A 23,091-nucleotide genomic window follows, 5' to 3' on the forward strand; every position below is an offset into this window, starting at 1 on the left:
CTGGGCTCCTGCTGAGAGGAAGGGAGGGATATAAATTAAATAATAAATAAATTAAAAAGCCCATATTCTCAGCCCTGAAAACAAGGCTCTTGTGGGGTTGATCACTAGCGTCCCCCCTGCCTCAGATCAAACCTTCCATTCTCACACACACACTAGTTCCCCCAGTTTGTCTATCCTGCTTTGGGGTATTTTGACTCCCCCTACTGGCGACGTGTGCGATCTGTCCCCTCTGAGTTTCAGAATCCAGATAATAAAAACTGCAGGGTGTTTGCAACGCCCGTGTTGCCATTCTTTTGGATTTCGCAACCCTCCACCTCCCTGCTGCGTTGCTGCCGTTGGGCAGCCTTGGGAAAGAGCACACCTTGGCTCAGCTTCTTTCCACCCATCACATGTTTCCTAGCAATTACCTATATGAGCAGGTGTAAGCGAGTCAAGTTTGCACAGTACTCCGCCGGAGCCAGATTGCAAGGAGAAGCAAAGCACAGGTAAGTCGGATGCAGGTGGCGCCGAGGTTGGGCAGGAGCTTGTCGCCTCACCTCGAAAAAGGAGATTTGTAGAGCTGGAAAAGGTTGTGAGAAAGGGCAACCCCGAACGATCAAGGGTGACGGGAGCCACTCCGCTGCGAGGAAAGGTTGCCGCTTTCAGGGCTTTTTAGTTTAGAGAAAAGAGGCGACATGGAAGTACATGAAACTATGCACGGCGTGGAGAGAGTGGAGAGAGAAAATATTTCCCTCCCTCTCGCACAACTCTAGAACTCGTGGGCATCCAGTGACGCTGAATGTTGGGAGATTCAGGGCAGACAAAAGGAAGTCCTTTGCACACAGCACAGAGTTAAACTATGGAACTCACAGCTGCAGGAGACAGTGCTAGCCATCCTCTTGGGCCAGGTAAGGTGGAAAAGGCTGTCAGGGGCTACTAATGCTGATCCCTGTCTTGTGCCTTCACTGTCGGAGACAGTATACCTCTGAACACAAGAAGAGCCTCGCTGTTGGACCACCTAGTCCAGCATCCTGTTCTCACAGCGGCCAGTGAGATGCCCCAAAAGGAAGCCTGCAAGCAGGACCTGAGTGCAAGAGTACCCTCCCCTCCTGCGGTTTCCAGCAGCCGGTATTCAGAAGCGTCCTGACTCCAACCATAAAGATGGAGCATCGCCACTGAATGCCAGTGGCTGGGAATCGCAAGCGAGGGGAGCTGCTTTCGCGCTCAGGTCAGGCCCTTGTTTGGGGCTTCCCACTGGGGCCCCCCTGGTCAGCCACTGTCAGAACCGGGCGCTGGATTAGATGGGCCGCTGGCCTCATCCAGCTGGCTCTTCTTATGTTCTGATGAGATCCCGGGGATTGAGCCTGGGCTCTGGGCTCCAACCCTAGCACTGCTCTTTGGTCATGTTTGAAGCGCTTTGCTGTTCTTCCATTTTGGATCCTCAAGGATGGGGAAGGCAGGGGAGAAATATCCTGTACAGGGAATGACTCTGGAATGCACATCCTGGGACAAAGACCTGGCACAAGTAATTAACCCCCAAAAGATATGTGGGTGACAAGCCGATCTTTTAAGCCGACTCACTCCATCAGAAGGTACAATTACCGTTCCGTCGCAGGAGGGACGTGGACAAGGCACATGCTGTTTATAGGCCACCAGCAACCACAGGAAAAATGAGCCGCAGGTTACCTTGATCTCTCGAGAGGTGGGTGGGTTCTGGCTTGAGGTCCAACAAACAACGGGTTTGTAGGGAGGGACGTCCATCAATACTGGTTGTTTACTAGCCTGCTGGCCAGTCTTGAACTCTTTCCAGCTGCCCTCCTGAATGTGAGACCTGATGAATTGCTGGAACCCCTAGCAGAGGAAACTTTATTTCAGCCTGTGGGGTGCACATCCTTCTGGACAATCTTCTCAGATGCCCCTGTAGATACAAAAAATCTCCATCTGGGAGGAAGAATGGGACATTTGTTATCGTTGTTGCTGTTCTTGTTATACCACCTTGGTGGGCCAATAATAATAACAATGATAATAATAAATACCACCACCTTGGCGGGCCAATCCCCAAAACAGCCCACTGAGACAGCGAATGGGAAAGCCATTCAGTTCAGTTCTCGTTCAAAGCCAAATCTATCAAATTCGCACTTGCTGAAACAATACGAAACGCAGCCATCCTTCGACATCCACCCTTTCCTGAATTTGGCAGTGCAGTTCTCCACGCGTAGAATGTTTACAAAAACACATCTGTTAGGGGAAAGTGATGCATAGAAATGGACATACGAGTGAACGCAGAGCTTGGAAAAGTTACTCTTTTGAACTACAACTCCCATCAGCCCAATCCAATAGCCATGCTGGCTGGGGCTGATGGGAGTTGTAGTTCAGAAAAGTAACTTTTCCAAGCTCTGAGTGAACGCAACATACCGAAATGCATTACATTGGGGATAAACTGTTTGCAAAAAAATGCGTACGTTAGTCAGAACGCCCTACAAAAACAATGTGTTTATCAGGGAAAAAATCCATACTGAGGTGCTGAAGTGACAGTATAATCTGAAAAATAGAGAAGTGAAACTAGCAGAACCTTCCATCCATAACAAGGAGTGAACGGCCACAGAAAGCTGACTGACGGTTGTGTGCACGCTTGCACAGGAACGGAAAACAGGGAAGGCGGCGCCATGGAATGGAGTGCCTGGGATATTAAAGAGATGCTTGGGTTGAACCTGGAGACGCCAGGGCTTGAACCGGAATCCTTTTGCATGCCAAGGGAGCGCTCTTCCACTGAGCTAGCAGCCCTCCCTTTGTTTCTCACAATCAAAATAAAAAGGTGCATTGTGTGACCTTGTGACTTACGTGGAGCACAGACACGTTGCCAACCAGGCTGCATTCGCCTCTGTGTGCGCGTTTAGTCCATGACACATCCCTTAAGTGTTGCAATGGAGGTTCATAATCCTCTTAATCACCCCACCTCTCCCCCTTGCAGGTTTCCAGGATGCTACAGGGCAACGGAGGTTTCGACCTGGAGGATAAAATCTTGGGATACCTGTGCCGGCCTCCGGGTCAGATGGCTTTCAAAATGGAATTAGCCAGAGAGAGAGAGAGAGGTGTCAAACGGCTATTAGCCATCACAAGAGGGATCTGCAACGCAATGTTGCAGTGTGGGTGTTGCTGCAGCTGGCACACGCCTTCCTCTAAAACATGGGTTCCCAAACTGTGATCCATGGACCATCAGTGGTCCGTGAGCTTCATTCAGGTGGCTCGCGGCATGGCTGCATCCAGGGCCGGATTAAGACACGCTGAGGCCCTAAGCCATGTCAAGATTCAGAGGCCCCATACCATAAAAAGCCAACAGCCATACTGCTCCGAATGCGCCTGATCTCGTCTGATCTTGTCAGCTAAGCAGCGTGAGGTTCGTACGTGGATGGGAGACTGCCTGGGAAAACCGGGTGCCGTCGGCTTAGAGGAAGGCAATGGTGAACCACCCCTGAGTACCTCTTACCACGAAAACCCTATGAATATATATCCAGAAAAGATGCATAGGGTTGCCATAAGTCGTAATTGACTTGAAGGCACATGACAACATACCATGAAAAATAAAGTGTGGGGGGGGGAGTAGTAGGGAAAGTGGCGAAGAGGGGATTAGCGGAAACGATGCCTGGTGTGGAATGGGACTTGAGAGTGTGTTGGTAGGCTAGCTCCCGTGACCTCCTCCTGAGGCGTGAGGTGAGGTTGTGCAACGCATGGATGGTGCAAGCAGCCCTGGAAGGGACATGGATGGGACTGGATGTGGACTGGGAAGAGGAGGCCAGGGTTGAGAATTTGGGTGGTGGCGTTTATCTGAAAGGATATTTAAGCCAACGCAATTTCAGTGGTAATAAAATATCTCCAACATACTTAGAGGCACCTCTCCATGTTGAGGCCCTAAGCCACGGCTGACTTGGCTTGTTGCTAAATCCAGCACCGTCCACATCAAATATTCATACTGATCTTTAGTCGCCTTTTGTTCTTGTTTCTTTTATTTCCTGTGTATTATTTTTGGGATGTTGCATGTTAGAATTTGAATCAGAATTCAAACGGCGATGCAATAAAATACAAGGCACGGCAGAAAAGCAGCGAGAAAAAGACCATCCAGAAAGCATACAGCGCCTAGCACAGTGCATGACGGCGCCTACGACCGGCAAGAAAACCACGAAGCGGTCCATGTTAAAAGCAATAACAGCCGCACAAAGAGTGGCTGATAACCTGTTCCTGCTCTGCTTCCTCTGCAGTTGCGTCGGACTTTGCCATGGCCACTGACCTCAAAGGAGACGGCCCAGAGGCGCCAAAGGCCGAGGTAGGTGAAGATCTATGCACTGTGAGTGATCACGCGGTACATATATGGCTCCGAACAGAGGTGTAGTCGTCCTGGCTCTCAGAGGGTCTCACGCCCCTTACTTATTTGGGAGCAAGGTCCCAGCAGGGTCCCTAAGTCTCCAGCATCCTACAAGCCAATCAGCATGAAAGGGGAATGTGTTAGCCACTGAGAAGAGTCTTCTAACACGCTTCATTGCCCTTTCCTGCTGACTGGAGCCAATCAGAGTGAAAGGAGGTGAGTCAGGGTGGGGTGGTGAGAGTCAGAAGGGTTTACCCCAGGAATCGGGAACCTCTAGTCCTGTGGATGTTGGTGGACTCAGGACTCCCGTCACCCCTGACCACTGCCCGTGCTGCCCAGCCTGGGGCTGATAACAGCTGGAGGGCACCAAGTTAGCGAGGCAGGGGGCTCCTCCTGGGTTGGGCTGTGCCTGAGCTCAACACTCTGAAGCTTCTCCATTCTTTTTCCAGAATGCCGTGACCAGGCTTGGCAGCCTCCCCTTGATCGTCTCCACCTACAACATTTGCTCCTCTATGTACAACTATGCCAAGGACACTTATCCATGCATCAATTCTGCTTGCAGCGTGGTGGAGTTGGTGGCTGCCATGGCCGCCGGGGGCGTGGCTGGGAGTGTCCAGCCCCTCCTCCCCCATCTTGAGCCCCAAAGTGAGTACCAAAAATACTGCTGGATGGTTATGAGTATTTGTACCTCTTGCTCTTCAGCCAAAAAGGCTCCCATACAATTCAAAAGGCTTACATACGATCAATAGAAGTAAAACAATTTAAAGACACGACATGCAAGGGAAGAAGGCCAGAAAGGGAAGAGGAAAAAAGCAAACTCAGGCACCAGCTCTTCAACAGTCGTTCTTATAATGACCAGCCGGCACAGTAACAGTTCAGGGGTAGGAGGTGCCTGATGGAGCTGGACTTTCGGCAAAGTTGATGGGGTGAGTCCTGCTTTCCATCTCTCCCGCTGATGGAAGGGGGTGGGATGCGTGTGTGAGAGAGAACCCTTTCTGAAATGCTCAAGGACAGGACAGGTGCTCCCTCTGTGATTCGGCTTGTCATAGGGCACCAGTGCCCAAATGTTTTAGGCGGAGTCAGTCTGCTTTCATGCCAAAGGTTGCCCAAGTTTCTAATCCTCATGATGCAGATAAAATGTTTGCCAACAGGCATGCCTTGTATCCAGACCTTCCACTTTTGCTTCTGAGTAAAAGGCACATCAGCTCCTCCGCAGGCTCCTTGAAACACCCTTGCAAAACATAAGCAATTGGATTAAAGGAGACCTCTTTGCACACCCTCCGCTCCTTTGCAAGTGAATAAAGACAACCTTTGTCCAGCCTGGGCTGTTCTAGAGCGACTGCCTTTGTCATGCAAGGGGCCTTTAGCTGCAATGGACTTAGCATTTGTTTTTATTTTGCAAGCAAAACAGAATAATAAAGTCTGTCTCTTCATCCAGTATTTTGAAAGAGATTCTCCAGCCAAATATGCATAGTCTAGTTCTCGCACTCTAGATCAGAGCCAGTCTTCAGGCTTTTAGGTTCCAGGGACAGCGCTTTCTTAGTGGTGGTGACCTGTCCACATGACTTTTTATAGTATTTTTTTGGGGGGGGGTTGCGCCATCTCATAGCTGTTTTACATCGATGTAGTTTTAAACTGTTGGATAGTGTTTTCTTTTAATATTGGCTTTCGTTTCATTTTCCGTCCGTGGCCTGCTTTGGAAATGTTTGTTTTTAAAGGACTCGAAAATAAATGATAATAAATACTTTTGTGGCATTGTTCTTTTAAGCGGTTTGTGCGAGACTGACCTGGCTTGTTTACTTCTCTGCCTAGTAGCTGCCGTGAATAAATACGCTTGCAAAGGGCTCGACAGACTGGAGGAGAATCTCCTTTGCCTTCATCAGCCAGCCTATCAGGTAGCAGTGTCTTGGCGGTGGGCGGAGCTGGAGCCAGCAGTGGGTGGGGCCAGAACCAAAACTGGGCGGAGCCACCTCTCTCTCTCTCTCTCTCTCTCTGACACCCTTTGCTCTGGCCACATGCTGGTTTCTACGCACATGCATCTGTCTCTGTCCAGGCATGATCAGAGTCCAAGGATGCATTTCCAGCCAGGCAGAAACACGCAAGGAGTGTGCAAAGCAGGGCTAGTGAGGGGGTGTGGCCTAGGGAGAGTATTAGGGCTAGATGGAGAGCGCCATCCTTTGCAATTTGCACTTATCTGAATTTTGCAGTGGAGTTTTCTGGCCAAGTAACGTATGCAAAAATGCATAGATGAGGGGAGAGCGTGCATAAAAATGAAGACATTGGTGAAACCAACACACCCCAAATGCTTTCTGTTAGGGAAAACTGCTTTGGAAATCCATTTTATATTAGGTTAAAACTGCATGCAAAAATGTGTTTATTCGGAGAAATTCACCCCAAAATGCTGAAGAATTTTCATGAGGATTAAAAAAAAAAGAAATAGCAAATTTCATCCCTTCTCCCAGGTGATCGAAGACGGTGCCTGTGTAACCAAATCAGTCATTTCTTCCACGGTCAGCACAGCCGTGAGTGCTGCCTCCGGGGCCAAGCAACTGGTGTCCCACAGGGTGACCGAAGCTGTAGACCTCACCAAGGACATCGTCCAGGACAGCGTCAACTTGACCAAATCGGTGATGAACTCCACGTTCAACACCGCGGTGAACGCCGCACACGAGGCCAGGGACCTCGTGTCCCATCGGGTGGCCGACATCGTGAACTTGAGCAAAGAGACGGCTCAGGAGAGTGTTGACTTGACCAAGTCAGTGGTGTCCTCCACGGTCAACACTGCCCTCCAAGCTGCCCAGGGGACAAAGGATCTCATGACCGGTCAAGTAAGAAGCTGTGGAGCTGTCCAGGAAGGTGTTGAGATGACCAGTTTCTTAAGGCAGGCACTGGCCAGCGGAGTTGACGCCATGTTGGGCAAGACGGAGGAGATGGTGGACCACTACCTCCCCATGACCAACGAAGAGCTGGGTAAGGGTGGACTTTGATGCTATGTGGCAGGCGTGAGGAACCTAGGATCTCCAGATGTTTGTTGAACTACAACTCCCATCTGCCCCAGCAGATGTGTTCAGGAGCCAAGAACAATGAGGTTCAGCAACATATGGAAGGCCAAAGGTTCCCCACACCTGGTCAACAACCTTGCAAAGGGCCATAGCTCAGTGGCAGAGCACCTGCTTTGCATGAAGAAGGTCCCAGGTTCAATCCCCAATGGCCTCTCCAAGTAGGGCTGGGAGGGATCCCCTGCCTGAAAGTCTGGAGAGCCGCTGCCAGTCTGTGTAGGCAATACTGAGCCAGCTGGACCAATGGTCTGACTCACCTTCCTATGCATGTATGTTGCTCAACTACAACTCCCATCAGCCCCAGGAAGCATGACCCAATGGCCAGGGTGGAGGATGGGAGCTGTAGTTCGGCGACCTCTGGAGGGCCACAGGTTCCCACACATCTGCTGCGTGGTACTGGCTGTCAATTTCTTAAGATTTACTTTCTATATATGCAAACAGCCGACTCAGTTCCCCAAGAGACAATCCTTCTGCAGCGCAGAGAGGGGTGGTATTGTAGCAGGCCTGAGCAGTAGCTTAGTGGCAAATTCAGATGGGGCAGGGTCCCTTCATGGTAGTCACAGCCAGAGCCCTCCTCCCTTTTCTTTCTTTCGCTGCCAGGTTGGGAACAAAATCCTTTTTAATGCCTTCTCTCACAACAACAGAGGTCCCTAGGAGCCAATCAGCATGAGAGGGGAGAGGGCAGAGCTTGGGAAAGTTACTTTTTTGAACTACAACTCCCATCAGCCCAATCCAGTGGCCATGCTGGCTGGGTCTGATGGGAGTTGTAGTTTAAAAAAGTAACTTTTCCAAGCTCTGGGAGAGGGTTAACTAGTCTTCTCTGTGGCTAACTCACTTCCTTTCACTCCGATGGGCTCCAATCAGCAGGAAAAGGCAATGAAGCAGGTTAGAAGACTCTTCTCAGTGGCTAACACACTCCCCTTTCATGCTGATTGGCTCGTACAAAGGGACCCTGCTCCCCAAAAAGTAACGGAGTCTAACCCCCCCTCCAGACCCCTAGGCCTGAGGGCACTCCAAACATTCCAACTCTGCCCAGCTTTCCCATGCATGTTTGTTGGTCAGTGTTAACATTTGTTACAGTCAAGCTGGCCACGGAAACCCAAGGCTTTGGCCTAGCGTCCCTGGAGCAGCAGCAGCAGCAGCAGAGCTACTTTGTTCGCCTGGGGTCCCTCTCCAGCAAAGTCCGCCATCGCGCTTACCTGCATTCCCTGGACAGGCTTCACCTCCTTCAGGAGAACACGCAGAACACCCTTTCCCAGCTCCAGTTAGTGATCAGCCTGGTGAGTCTGGCGTCTTCCGGACCGCTCGCCCTATCCCCCCTCCTCTTCTCTTTGCACCCACCCTGCTTCTGTTTCAGGCACGTCAGAAAGAATATTTATTTATTTATTGCGTTGAAATCCCGCCTTCTCCTCCAAGGAGCTCCAGGTGGCGTACAGAGCTGGTTCTCTCTCCTCCACATTTTATCCTCACAACAACCCTGCAAGGCAGGTTAGAGCTGAGAGGCAATGACTGGCTCCCAAGGTCACCCAATGAGGACGCATCCGCACCAGACATTTATTCCACTTTCAACAGTCTTGGCACCACCACCCCCAAAGAATCCTGGGAAGTTTAGTTTTTGAAGGGTGCTGAGTGTTATTAGGAGACTCCTATTCCCCTGACAGAGCTCCTGTGGCCGGAGGGGTTTAACAGTCAGCTCCTCTTCCCAGAGGATTCTGGGAATTGGAGCTCTGTGAGGGGAATATCAGTCTCTGAACAACTCCCAGCACCCTTCAAAAACAACACTTCCCAGGATTCTTTGGGGGAAGAAGCCATGACTGTTTAAACTGGAATAAATGTCTGGTATGGATGTGGCTTTTCATGACTGAATGAGGATTTGAACCCTGGTCTCCCAGGTTCCAGTCCAGCCCTCTAACCATTACACCTGACTGGCTCTGTAATTTATTTATTTATTTTATTTGTTGAATTTCTATACCGCCCGACTAGCATAGCTCTCTGGGCGGTGTACAACAGAGAAATATAAATATACACAATAAAATCCTATAAATTCAGTACAAAGAACATGTATATAACAAATCTAAAATCAAATTTATAATCAATCCAAAAAAATTAAATCAATTAAAACATATTTAAAAGACTAAAATGCCTGAGCAAAGAGGAAGGTTTTGACTTGGCGCCGAAAGGATAGCAACGTCGGCGCCAAGCGCACCTCATCGGGGAGACTGTTCCACAGTTCGGGGGCCACCACTGAAAAGGCCCTAGTTCTTGTTACCATCCTCCGAGCTTCCCCATGAGTCGGAACTCGGAGGAGGGCCTTTGATGTTGAACGTAGTGTACGGGCAGGTTCATATCAGGAGAGGCGTTCCAGCAGGTATTGTGGTCCCGCGCCGTATAAGGCTTTATAGGTTAAGACCAGCACTTTAAATCTAACCCGGAAGCATATAGGTAGCCAGTGCAGGCGGGCCAGAACAGGTGTTATATGTTCAGACCGCCTGGTCCTTGTTATCAGTCTGGCCGCCGCATTCTGCACAAGCTGTAGCTTCCGAACCGTCTTTAAAGGCAGCCCTACGTAGAGCGCATTGCAGTAATCCAATCGAGAGGTTACCAGAGCATGGACAACTGAGGTGAGGTCTTCCCTGTCCAGATAGGGACGTAGCTGGGCTACCAACCGAAGTTGGTAGAACGCATTCCGTGCCACTGAGGCTACTTGAGCCTCGAGTGACAGGGAAGGATCTAAAAATACTCCCAGACTACGAACCCGCTCCTTCAGGGGGAGTGTAACCCCGTCCAGAACAGGGTGAATATCCACCATCTGGTCAGAGAAATCTTCCACCAACAGCATCTCAGTCTTGCCAGGATTGAGTCTCAGTTTGTTAGCTCTCATCCAGTCCATAATATTTGTTATATTTTATTATTACATTTATATCCCCCTCCCCCTCCCAATTTTATCCTCACAATGGCCCTGTGAGGTAGCTTAGACTTAAGAGAGTGTGACTGGCCCGCAAGGTCCCCCAGCAAGCCTCATGGCCAACTGGGGATTTGAACCCTGGTCTCCCAGGTCCTAGTCCAACACTCTAACGACTACGCCACACTGCCTCTAGGAGCAGAGCCCTGCCAGATGAGAGCAACGGCCCATCTGGTCCAGAATCTAGGGATGGTGAAGAAACTTAATTCAGTTTGCACCTAAAAGCAAATCTACCTAACTTGTGCTTTTCAAATCAATGCACAGCCAACTTTCACAATGTGCACTTCTATGAATTTTGCAGTGCAGCCCTCCAATCAATTAATTTGTGCAAAAATACATACACTAAGGCAAAGGGTGCATAACAATGCATATCTTTGTGGCAATAACATACAGGAACGTATTACTTTAGGGGAAATTGCTTTGCCCAAATATGCATATTGGGCAAAAAAGTATACATGCCTAAGAAATTTGCATTACAATGCCGAGTAATTTTCATCCAGGCTTAAGAACAGAATGGACATAGTGATGTAGAAATGCGGAGCATCAAACTTAAGACTGGGAAAATGAGAGACCAAAACAGAGAGATTCACCCATCCCTAACAGAATCTGCTTCTCACAGCCAATGTGTTTTGTTGCAGAGACTCTCACCCCACCACTAGGGATGGCAGAGAAATTGAATTCAGTTCGCACATTTGGAAGCAATTTGTTGTTATGTGCCTTCAAGTCGATTGCGACTTATGGTGACCCTATGAATCGGCCACCTCCAATAGCATCTGTTATAAGCCACCCTGTTCAGATCTTGTAAGTTCAGATCTTGTAAGTTCAGATCTGTGGCTTCCTTTATGGAATCAATCCATCTCTTGTTTGGCCTTCCTCTTTTTCTACTCCCTTCTGTTTTTCCCAGCATTATCATCTTTTCTAGTGAATCATGTCTTCTCATGATGTGTCCAAAGTAAGATAACCTCAGTTTCATCATTTTAGCTTCTAGTTCTGGTTTAATTTGTTCTAACACCCAATTCTTTGTCTTTTTCGCGGTCCATGGTCTGCGCAAAGCTCTCCTCCAACTCCACATTGCAAATGAGTTAAGACTGGGCAAACGGAACACTTGGGGAACCAAAAGAGAACGATTTGTCCATCCCTTCTCCCGCCACACGCTCTTATCTTCTGTCTTGGTAGGTGGAGCACCTGAAACGAGGAGTTGGGAAACGTGTCCAAGAGGCTCAGGAAAAGCTCAACCAGCTTTTACTCGAGTGGCTCCAGAGCCAGCCGGGAGAAAGACAAGAGGAAGGAGACATGCCACAGCCAGAGGTACTTCCCCTCCCTGTAGTTGAGCAATGACGCAGAAATGCCACTCCTGTCCATTTGAAGAGCACAACGTCCCCCCAAAGAATCCTTTGGATTCTTTGCAGTTGGTTATGGGTGCCGGGAACCATAGCTCTGCGAGGGGTAAACTACTTTCCCCAGGATTCTTTCCGGGGGGGAGTCATGTGCTTTAAATGTATGCTGCATATGCAGCCTCTGTTGGATATCACCTGGTGGCTCAACGGCTTCGAAATAAGCGCACAACCTTTTTGTTCCACCATTATGCTCCGCTGTAAGGAATCACAAAGGCACCGCTTGATACCGAAATAGGCTTCTAAACAGTTTGTAAGGGGTAGAGCATATGGCTTGCATGCAGAAGGCCCTTGCTTCGGTCCCCAAAGGCTGCATTCATTTATTATTTCATTTGTATCCTGCCCTTCCTCCCAGCAGGAGCCCAGGGCAGCAAACAAAAGCGCTAAAAACACTTTAAAACATCATACAAACAGATCTTAAAATACATTAAGACAAAACAGTGTTAAAAACATTTAAAACAAACTTTAAAAAAGGGTTAAAAACATTATTAAAAAACATGTCCCCTGCCTGAAACCCTGGAGAGCAGCTGCTAGTCAGTGTAGACAACACTGAGGTGGATGGACCAGTGAGTCTCACGTGATATACAGCAGCTCCCTATATCCCCAAATATATTTGGGAGAAGGGGCGTAGCTCATTGCCAGAGCCTCCCTTTGCACCCAGAAAGTCCCAGTGGCATCTCCAGGTAGGGCTGGGAGACGCCCGTGCCAGAAACCCCAGAGGGCCACTGCTGCCAGTCAGGGTAGACAACACTGAGGTAGATGGACCAAGGGTCTGACTCACTATAAGGCAGATTCCTCTGTTCCTAAGTATAAAAGTCAAAGGCACACAACAAGATACACCTCTGTAGTTATACAGCACAATAAAACCTATCACAACATTAAAACCTACACCTCTGCCATCAGCATGCGCAATAGAGCGACCCCATGACAACATGACAGGCTTTAAAACAGGAGACTCGAGTGGAGAGAGCAAGGAAACGGCTGGGGTACAGTGGCTGCGGGTGGCTCCAATGTCAACGTGGCAGCGAATCCACACTAGGGATGAGTGTGAACTTCCAAGGATCTGTCCAAGGTGCTGAAACTGTTTTGGGGGGTTAGCCAGTGTGGTGTAGTGGTTAAGGTGCTGGACTATGACTTGGGAGACCAGGGTTTGAATCCCCACACAGCCAGGAAGCTCCCTGGGTGACCTTGGGCCAGTGACTGCCTTTCAGCCTCAGAGGGAGGCAATGGTAAAACCCCTCTGAATACTGCTTACCATGAAAAACCTATTCATAGGGGCACCATAAGTCGGGAACGACTTGAAGGCAGTCCATTTCCATTTAGGTTTCAGCACCTTAAACACCTCCTTCGAAGTTCCAACGAAAACCTGGAGTGGATTCACTGCCCCACTGGCATCAGAGCTCGCCATCTCACCGCTCCGTCTTCAAAAGCTGGTGGGATAGATGGGGCATTGGGGAACACGTTTTGGAGTGACAGATTTGTTTTGTTTCAGCAGGCTGAGTCGCGCACACTGGCTATGCTTCGCACCATCACTCAGGACCTCGGGCCTGCCTATGCTCGGCTGGTGTCCACCATCAAAGACCTCCCCACCAGCCTCCGCGAAAGGGTGGACCGAGCCATTGGCGACCTCCGCCAGCTCCATGCTTCCTTCGCCTCGGCCACGTCCTTCCACGACTTGTCCTCCGGCGTCCTGGCGCAGAGCCGCGACAAAATCGCCCAGGCCCGCGAAGCCCTCGACGGCCTGGTGGACCACGTCATCCAAAACTCCCCCCTGAATTGGATCGTGGGGCCTTTCAGGTCCTCACTGGGCGCCATGGAGGCCATGACGATGGAAACAGAAAACCAGGGGACAGCAACAGCAGCCCCGGATGCGGGCGCAGCACAGCAGGAGAGGGTGACAGCAGGATCCAAAGTGGCAAAGGCTGTGCCCAAGTCCACAAGGAAGAAACTGGAGGCAGAGGAGATGCAAGGCTGCAAGGGGAAAGAGGTGACCGAGGCCCCGGCAGTGGAAGGTCCGGCCGCTGGCATCCCAAAGAAGACAAAGAAAGAAATGAAGGAGGGAGCCATGGTAGTGAAGAGGCCCAGCAAAAGCACCTTGAATCAGACTTCAGAAGCTCCCAAGACGCAACCATAAAAGTCGGGAGTTATTCCAACTGGAGCTGGCGGTTCCCCAGACGCTTTCCAACATTCGCCCCCCAAACCAAACCAAAAGCTTCTCTCAGGCATTCCTAAATTGCTTTACTGCACTTTTCCCCATCGCTCCCAAAAGAGCCTGTGTGTGCTGTGAGGAAAAAGAGCCAGACTTAGGGATGGCAGAGAAATTCGACTGAATTGGCACTGAAAGGCGGATTTCCCTCCTTTTGTTCTTCCCAAAACAGGGCGCAAACCCAGCCGACCTCAAAAAAACGCACTTTCCCAAACTTTGAGCTGCAGCTTCTCCAGCCGAGAAATAACGTACCAAAAAAAAAAAGAAAAAGCTTCTGTACGAGTAAAGTGTATATATGAGTGAAAATGTCGTCCAAAAATGCATGGCATTCGGAGAAAATGGCTTGTGTGTTAGGGGGAAACGTGCACGTTAGGGGACATTCGCACTGAATTTGGGCTGAATTTTCATAGGGGCTTTACAAATAATAGTAATCTCAAACTGGTGCGAATGTTTGGAGGACTGAACTTAAGACTAGAAAAATGAAAACCAGAGAGGAACGAAGAGAGACGGATCCCCCAGTTCCTGATCAGGGAGAAGGCTGCCCTCTGTGCCCCTGCATGAGTTGATGCTCTGGATGCGGAAACCCAAGGGCACTCTCCTCTCAGAGTGGGTCATTTCACTTTCTAGGTGGAAGGCTTTTAGGGTGAAAAAGTCTCAATTTTTAAAAATTTGGGCAGTAGGGGAAGGAAATGCATCAGCTATCAGAAGTTTGGGAAATATTTGCTTAAATTAGAGCAAGCTGCATCTTGCATGAGGTATATTCTTACCTGGACTGGCTGGCGTCAGAGAAGCCGGCGCTCTCTAGATGTTGCTGGACTACAGCTCCCATCACCTCTGAGCACCGGCCATTCTGGGCACAACGCATGGGACTTGGTGCCCAGTAATGGCTGGAGGTTGACAGATGTTCCCCAACGGTGCTCCATCCACTGACTCCCTTTCCGCAAAGCACACTGCAAAAACTGGATGCCCCCACCAGTCATTGTGGCAAGGGATTTGAATACTTGGGGTCTCCTCCAAATCCATCCTCCCTTCAAAACAAAGTGCCTAGTCCTCACTGTTGCCGAGTTGAGTCTGGAGATGACTGTGGAAGACTGAATGAAGCTGAACTTGAAAAAAAGGCTCCCTGGGAATAGAGGGCGTTGAGAAGGGATTTGAAGGGGGCAGAGAGAGGAGGAGTTATTTAGGGATTCTGGGGAAAAGTTCAGTGAGTAGCTAAGCTGGATTGCCATTACTTCATGCAGCAAGGACTCAAGAGTTCTGTGTGGTTCTTGTCTCTCTCCTATCCCTGTGGAAAATAAATAAATAAATAAATGTATATGCAAGTTCCCTTCATTTTGCATAATTTATGCTGGCTGCAGAATCCTGTTTTGCTTAATATAGAATCTGGGCTCCTCACGCATGCTTCTGGTGGTGGTGGTGAAGCTTGCAAACAAGTCCATGGGATGTAACCACCAGAAAAGACACCTGCTAGCCTAATGACCCACACTTTATTTCACTTTCACACTTTCTTGAATTTATATCCCACCCTTCCTCCCGAAAGAGCCCAGGGCTGCAAACACATCAACAAAACAATTTAACAACAGTAACAACAAAAGCGTTCCAAAAACAGTTACAGTCAACAACATTCTAAAACACAGTTACAGGTAAAAACATTCTTTCATCCAGTGATCTCCAGGTCATATGGAACAGTCTCTTTTAGCCATTAGATGCCTGGGTAAACGGGAATGTTTTCAAATTCCTCCTAAAATCAATGATGATGGAAACAGACCTCTACCTCATCAGGGAGGGAATTCCATAAATGGGAAGCCATCACTGAGAAGTCCCTGTGATTTAACAATCAATCTCTCTTCCCAGGGACCTGTAGCTCTGAGGCAAATAGGGTGTTCTCTTAACATCTCTCAGCACCCTTCACAAACTACAGTTCCCAGGATTCATTGGGGGGAAAGCCATGACAGTTTCAAGTGCTTTAAATTGATAGGGGAGATAGCCTGGCAATGCCCCCCCCCAAGTCTCAGGGCTTCACCTGAAGATTTCAAGATGATTTATAATAATAATAATAAAATTTTATTTGTTAGTCGCCTATCTGTCCGAATTAACGGACACTCTAGGCGACTTACAGCACCAAGATAAAATACAATAACAATCCAAAACACAATTATCAATTAAAACTAACATCAAAAACATCAAGTAATACATCAAGCTAAGCTATCCCAAAATTCCTATAGGCCTGCCTGAATAGCCAGGTCTTAAGAGCTCAGCGAAAACCCACCAGGGAGGAGGCATGTCGAAGATCATAAGGGAGACAATTCCAGAGGCTATTTCATGGGGTTGTTCCCCCTCCCAGAGCCCCAGAAGTCCCTGGCTCCGTTAAACAACCCTGCCCTTTCACCCGTGCTTATTTTTAATTATTATAATCATCCCCACCACATTTTTATCTCCACTTTCCTCCAGCGAGCTCCAGACAACCCTGCGAGGTAGGTTAGGACACTACATGAAGCTGGCTCCACAAAGCAGACACTCTGCCACTAAGCTATGGCCTTTGCCTGTCCCCTTCAAGATCCACAATCATTTTCTCCAGTCAACCCCATCGAGTTTGCCCACTGTTCATAAAAGCATGATAACAACAAGAACCCAATAACAGGATTTATTTTTTTTAAGTCCTAAAGTTTTTTTCAGGTTTTCTGATTGAGCTGTGTTTTGATCTTATCTGCAAAGGAGGAACTCGAAAGGCGCAATAACCGCCCTGCGTGGTTTGATGACTAGCAATCATGCTCTTCCCAGAGACCTCACTTCCTCATGTTTTGCGCTTGTAGACCTGAAAGTAGAGTGCTTTTGTTGCAGAGTCACTCCCAGAGTGGGAGGAAGTTGCCGGCTTTTGCAACCTTTTCTCCAGAGAGAGACCCACAAACGCCCCTTCCCTTCCCAACGAAACAGGGCCGCTTTCCTCTGCTTAAGTGAGACAGCAGGCATTGCCAATCTCCAACCTCCTCTCAAGTCTATTTGCATAGCTAGCAACCAAAGCACGCTGCACATTAAGGAAAGGGAGAAGAATGGCTTCATATGTCACTGGAGCATAAGCAAAAGCGTCCAGGGTGTTCACAAGTGAATGACAACCAGCCCATCCACTCCAAATAGATATCTACTATTTTCTGGGCATATTTCAAAGGATTGGCTGTGTCTCGCTCCTTAATACTGTTTTGGAAAGTGCAGATTTGATAGATTCACCTTCAAATGCAAATTCAATCAAATTTCTCAGAGCAGATCCATTGAAATGAATGGACACAACTAACTTGGGTCCATTCATTTCAATAGGTCTACTTCTGAGCAGAATTTCATTGGCTGTTACAGCACAGCGTCTTTTAACTGTGCAATCCTCTACATGATTCATTTTTAAGTTTAGATACAACAAAGCAACCAGAGCCAGGGATACAGAAACAGAAAATTATTCAGCATATTGAAAATCAGCAAAAATATCAAAAATACATATTTCTTGCGCCTATTTACAAAGAAAAAGAGTTTAGCACATAAGAGTTATTCACCTTCACAAAATCCATAGATTGAAGAAAGCCTCAGGAACCTTGCTATTGCTAATGCCTCATTAGTGCAGGAAATAACAAACTCCACAATTCTGCGACAAAGGCGTCCTTTTGTATACTACCTTCTGCAATCTTTGTCTTTTGCCTCGTGGGAATTATCTGTCTTAGTTTAGTTGTAGAGGGAAAATTGTTACACCAAGTGAGTTTGTGTCCTTTTTCCTATTGGACAAGGAAAATTATATCTTATTTCTGTATTTGCGCTGACAGCTAAGAAATTAAGAGCTAAACTTGTGTCTCAGCTTTGAATGATCTATGTTTGTAATGGCATATATTGCTAAACAAAGAAAAACGATTACAATACAGTTTAAGTTTTTCCTAGCAATCCCTCCCAGTTCTTCCAAAACTGAGATCAATGGGTGTGACTCCCAGATAAAGGGGGTGTGACTCCTAGATAAAGGGGATGAGGATTGCGGTCAAAAATGCAAAAGGGTGTGTGTGTGTGTGTGTGTGTGTGTGTGTGTGTGTGTGTGTGTGTGTGTGTGTGTGTGTGTGTGTGTGTGTGTGTGTGTGTGTGTGTGTGTGTGTGTGTGTGTGTGTGTGTGTGTGTGTGTGTGTGTGTGTGTGTGTGTGTGTGTGTGTGTGTGTGTGTGTGTGTGTGTGTGTGTGTGTGTGTGTGTGTGTGTGTGTGTGTGTGTGTGTGTGTGTGTGTGTGTGTGTGTGTGTGTGTGTGTGTGTGTGTGTGTGTGTGTGTGTGTGTGTGTGTGGTGCAAGAGACAGATGGAATGATCTGTCTGCCCTGGGACAGAGGAGCATAGAATCATAGAATAGTAGAGTTGGAAGGGGCCTATAAGGCCATCAAGTCCACCCCCCTGCTCAATGCAGGAATCAAAATCAAAGCATTCCCGAGAGATGGCTGTCCAGCTGCCTCATGAAAGCCAGATGTTCACCAACGCAACAAGCCACTGCACCGCAGCCAGGAAACAGAAAGTTATGTTGCAGTTTTGAGGAAGAGCTTCCCACTTCTGAATCTTCAGAGACATTTCCCCAGTTCCTTTCTTGTCCAAGGAGGAGGAGAGAGAGAAGGGGGAGGGACTGCCACCTACCCCAGCTTCCTCCTCTCAGTTCCTCCTCCTGTCTGCAACTTTCCAAGAGGCTTGCAAGCAATCACTTTGGAAAAAAGAAGAAAAAACCCATCTCAAAGGTTTGCAGCTTTGCTTTGGAAGTGGCAGGTAGGTCAAATACCTGCTTAGTCCAGATTCCTTTCGTCTTCCAGGGAAGTAAATTCCCTGGCCTGTTTTTCAAGCAAGGTGGGGGAAAGGGGAGGGGGTCAGGAGAGACAGACAGGCAGGAAAAGAGACTGAGTCGTCAGTGGTCAAGTTTTGCATGCAGAAATGGCCAGTCCCTCTGAACTGTGGCTGTGAAAGACTGTCGGGGGTTTTGCCATTCAGTCAGCCAAATCCCAACCTGGTTTTGGACCTCATTGGAAACTGCCTGATACAGAATCTGCCTTGGCAGCAGAAGGTCCCAGAATCAGTCCCCAACGGCCTCTCCAGGTAGGTCAGGGAGAGACTCCCTGCCTGAAACCCTGAAGAGCAGCTGCCAGTCAGTGTAAACACCACTAGGCTAGGTGGACCCATGATCTGACTCAGGACAAGGCAGCTGCCCGATGATGGTACAGTTTGGTTGCGTATGGATCGGCACTCAGCGCCTGGACGTTGGAAACAGAAGGAATGATTTATTTATTTATTATTTGATTTATATCCTGCCCTTCCTCCCAGTGGGAGCCCAGCTCTGATAATTTCACTGTTATTATGTAGGCAGTGGACCCCAAACCTTCCCACCCGCCCGCCCCCCGGACTCCTTGAAAATTGCTGTCTGTCTTGGAGGACCACTTAATGATTTTTCAGCCTGCTGTAGCCATTGTGAGGCGCTGTGCTAGGCACCGCATGGCTTTGGGTGCCATTTCTGGTGCTTTTATTTTATTTCTCAAAATTGTATTTTATTGCATTACAATTTGCGTTCCACCAAACTCAGATGGTAATACCGCAAAATACACAATAAGATCCAACAGAAACAACATTTTTTTTTAAAAAATCAACACGAATGTTTAATGCGGGCATGCCGCAGACCACCTTCATGAAACTCATGGACCACTGGTGGTCCACGGACCACAGTTTGGGACCCTGGGCTCCTGCTGGAAGGGCGAGATATAAATCAAATAATAAGTAAATAAACAAATAAACTTCTGATGTAGGAGATCTATTCTGGAGCCCTTCATTCAGGCCCTAACAGAGTGATCTTGCATGCTGGACGCAGTTCCATCACATAGGCTGCCCAGACCCAGGCGATGTCACCAATAATTTCTTCTGCTTTTTAATTCTAAGGTCTACGCAGAGGCCAATCCCCTTCTCCCCTTCCCCCGAAAATAACACCTGGAGAATAAAAGATGGCAGACAATCTTTCTTGAAAGGTTCAGCAAAGTGAGAAGACTGACGAAATCTCACTGGGGAAAGATTGATGACTCACCATGCCCAGCCTTAAATTTGTTGGCATGGTGGCAAACCTCTCACCTCTGCATCACCAGCACCCTTCCAGGCCCTAACATATTCTGGGGCATTGCCTCATCACCTCATTCGCCAGGATGGCAGAGACCACCGAGGTTCACCCAAGCCTGGAGGGCATCTTCAGGGTCTTAGCCAGAATCCCGGAGGACAAGTTGGTCCAGTGCAAGTATAAGCTGAACTCCACGAAGCAAGACTGGAGGAGCTGTAAGCGCCTGCGTGCCATGATCCTTCTGACCTTGAGGAGAGAGACAGAGGCCAGGGTGAGCCTGGAGGCTTTGGGGGACGACGTGGCGGCAGCCCACATCTACCAAAGCCACTGGGGTAGTGCTTCGGCAAACAGAGCCAATCCAATTCCCCTGAACCAGGATCCAGAAGTGGTGCTGGCTGTGGCTCGGATCTTTTCACTGCTAGTAGATGAAAAACTGTGTGGAGCCCTAGCCAGAGATGAGGCATACCGAGCAGCCGTCAAGGCCTTCCACACAAACAATGCCCAAGGATCGAAGCTGGAGAGCCTCTTGGGAGAAGCTCGGGATAAGTGCGGCCTGGATTTCACTCCTGCGGTGGCAAGCCATAACGTCTGTGCGCCAAGCTCTGGTGCAGGGACTTCCTTAGCTGGAGCAGCCAAGAGCTCTCCAGTGCCAATCCCGAGTTCCTGGGCCCCCTCTGACCTCCAGCCACTCCGCTCCACTGGCAGCCCAACCTCCCTCATCAGTCACTTTGAGATCAGCCAGTCCCCAACGATGCTGGTCTTCAACCACTCCGCTGGCCAGCACGGCATCCCCGAGCCCAGTAAACTTTTTGGGAGTTCCGTCAGCCCTTTGGTGCCACCCGGCAAAGGGGGAGACGCCCTTGAGTCACCAGACCATTGCTCGTCCGAGAAACCCATGGAGTCCTCTCTGCAAGACCAGCCAACAACCGGACACACTGGTGGCTTCCGAGGCAACCTTTCCTCTCCGTTGGTTTGGCCTCACCTTACAGCTACGCAGCCACGTGAGGAGGCTGGACAGGGCAGGGAACCCTGGAACACAGTGGCAGAAGAACTGCAGGACCCTGAAGGAAGCTCACTCCAAAATCCGCAAGCGTTGCCTGCGCCTCTGCCTGCAGCAGTGTCTTCCGCAGGGTTGATCCAAAGACCCGTGGAAGACTCCTCTTCCTCAACACAAAGACTCTCCTCTGCTTCAAGCTCTGCCCTTCCTCCATCGGGATCCCCGACGACAGATCCACAGGGTGACGAGCAGCAGTTCTTCACTTTCGTGGTTGTCCACGCCAGCGAAGACGAGACCATTGCCTGCCGGGTGAGGGAGCAGCTGGAGACCATGGGCGTCTCCAACGGGGCAACGTTCAATGAGGATTTCCTGGTCCCTGGGCACTGCCAGCTCAGCTGCTTCCAGGACGTGTTGGACAACTCGGCCTTCACCCTCCTGCTCCTGACGGAGAACTTCAAGAGCCGCCTCTGCACTTTCCAGGCCAACATGGCCTTGATGGACTCCTTCGAGCGCTTCCTCAAGACCAACTCGGTGATCCCCTTTGTGCCTAAGGAGAACCCCATAAAAAGGGGGGAGATGCCTTGTTTGCTCGCGGGACTCGTGCCATTGGATGAGAACTCGCATGTTTTTGCCAGGCGGGTCAAGAACACTTTCGCCCCGGCGGTGATCCGGGAGAAGAAGGTTGCGTGGAGCTACTTCAAGCAGGTCCACGACAGGGAACGTTTGCAGGAGCAACACCAAGATTACAGGCGGGTGCTGCAACGCCTCTCCGCGCTCAGCGTGAACTTGCAAGCTCCAGTGGCTTTGCAGGCCCCACAGGTGGGCTTTTCGGGGTTGCAAGTCCCACCTGGCCAGTTTCCAGAACCGTTTTGCCAGGCAACATTTCCTGTTCCCGGGATGCCACAACATCAGCCTGGGCCTGATCTATCCTCCGTTGTGGTCTCCCTGGGGCCTCCTAGCATGCTCTCAGGTGGGCCTCCGCCCCACCTCATCATCCAAAATGCCCAGATGGTTCAAATTGGAGACTACAACCAAATGCAGGTAGGAACTGGGGAGACATTCAATTCAGTTTGCTATTATTATTTCATTCACATTATATTATATTACATTAATATTATTTCATTTATATCCCACCTTTCCTTCAAGAAGCACAAGGTGGCACACGTTTTCCCCCTGGCTTCATTTTATCTTCACAACAACCCTGTGAGGTAGGTTAGGCCAAGAGGCAGTGACTGACCCCCAAGGTCACCCAGTGAGCTTCATGGCCGAGTGGGGAGTCGAACCTGGGTCTCCACAGCTCATAGTCCAATACTCTGAAGCCGAGTTGATCAAATTCTGAAATAGTATGAGAACCAAAAACATAAGCCATCCTTTGAAATTTGTACTTCTCTGAATTTGGCAAAGCAGTTCTCCAACAGGTTACAAAAAGGCATTTGTTAGGGGGGGAAATGTGTGTAAAAATGAATATATTAGTGAAAATAACATACCCAAGCGCATTGTTAGGAGAAAATTGCTTGCAAAAATGTGTACATTAGTCAATACTGCAGATGAAAAAGTGTTTATTAGGAGAAACTCAGAATAAAATGCTGGAGAATTTTCATTAGGACTTTTTTTTTTTTTAAGAAAATTGCAAATTGCTGCAAAAACCTGCAGAACTGAATTTAAGACTGGAAAAATGAGAGAGGCGAAAGTGACAGATCCTTCCGTCTCTATGTACAGGTGGAGAGGACAAATGCGGCGCTTGGCACGGGAGAGGAAGAGGTTGGCGTGGACCAGTGGAATAGGCACGAAGACTGAAGATAAAAGTGTCCAGTCTCGCTATGGCTTTGTATACAAATTGGTGGTGCAGCCACATTTGGAATACTGTGTTCTGTTCCATCATCATCATCATTAATAATAATAATTCCACCTTTCCAAAAGGAGTGTATGGCAGCAAACCAATGATTGTTGTTATTATATGCCTTCAAGTCGATTACGTCTTATGGCGACCCTATGAACCTTTTTTGGATATATATTCATAGGGATTTCATGGTAAGCGGTATTCA

The 23,091-nt window shown here is 48.8% G+C and overlaps 2 protein-coding genes across 6 annotated transcripts; both read left to right on the forward strand.

The window, feature by feature from the left end:
• Nucleotides 1-386: 386 nt before the first annotated feature.
• LOC133372599 (perilipin-3-like) lies at nt 387-15,282 on the forward strand. 5 transcript variants are annotated; one of them, XM_061601449.1, is made up of 9 exons: nt 405-485; nt 753-887; nt 4,236-4,300; nt 4,789-4,984; nt 6,152-6,234; nt 6,802-7,309; nt 8,479-8,678; nt 11,537-11,668; nt 13,247-15,282. In XM_061601449.1, the coding sequence occupies exons 2-9, from the start codon at nt 839-841 to the stop codon at nt 13,886-13,888; spliced, it is 1,875 nt and encodes a 624-aa protein (XP_061457433.1). In that variant the 5' UTR covers nt 405-485; nt 753-838; the 3' UTR covers nt 13,889-15,282. The 5 variants fall into 5 exon arrangements, with proteins under 5 accessions (XP_061457434.1, XP_061457433.1, XP_061457431.1 ...); XM_061601447.1 differs by lacking the exon at nt 753-887 and adding an exon at nt 2,951-3,026 and having other exon boundaries at nt 437-485; nt 13,250-15,282; XM_061601445.1 differs by lacking the exon at nt 753-887 and adding an exon at nt 2,951-3,026 and having other exon boundaries at nt 438-485.
• A 3,341-nt stretch (nt 15,283-18,623) lies between these two features.
• On the forward strand, nt 18,624-22,971 carry TICAM1 (TIR domain containing adaptor molecule 1). Its single transcript, XM_061601157.1, has 3 exons — nt 18,624-18,725; nt 19,881-22,087; nt 22,766-22,971. The coding sequence occupies exons 2-3, from the start codon at nt 20,138-20,140 to the stop codon at nt 22,841-22,843; spliced, it is 2,028 nt and encodes a 675-aa protein (XP_061457141.1). The 5' UTR covers nt 18,624-18,725; nt 19,881-20,137; the 3' UTR covers nt 22,844-22,971.
• Nucleotides 22,972-23,091: the final 120 nt, after the last annotated feature.

Source organism: Rhineura floridana, chromosome 18, assembly GCF_030035675.1.
Source record: "Rhineura floridana isolate rRhiFlo1 chromosome 18, rRhiFlo1.hap2, whole genome shotgun sequence".
NCBI lineage: Eukaryota > Metazoa > Chordata > Lepidosauria > Squamata > Rhineuridae > Rhineura > Rhineura floridana.

Bases quoted from the DNA above. Each gene is read 5' to 3' on its own strand.
- LOC133372599 (XM_061601445.1), top strand. From the start codon at position 2,960: ATGCTACAGGGCAACGGAGGTTTCGACCTGGAGGATAAAATCTTGGGA. The intron at 3,027-4,235 runs GTCAGATGGCTT...CTTCCTCTGCAG, and splicing joins ATACCTGTGCCGGCCTCCGG to TTGCGTCGGACTTTGCCATG. The intron at 4,301-4,788 runs GTAGGTGAAGAT...TTCTTTTTCCAG, and splicing joins CAGAGGCGCCAAAGGCCGAG to AATGCCGTGACCAGGCTTGG.
- TICAM1 (XM_061601157.1), top strand. From the start codon at position 20,138: ATGGCAGAGACCACCGAGGTTCACCCAAGCCTGGAGGGCATCTTCAGG. The intron at 22,088-22,765 runs GTAGGAACTGGG...CTCTATGTACAG, and splicing joins GAGACTACAACCAAATGCAG to GTGGAGAGGACAAATGCGGC.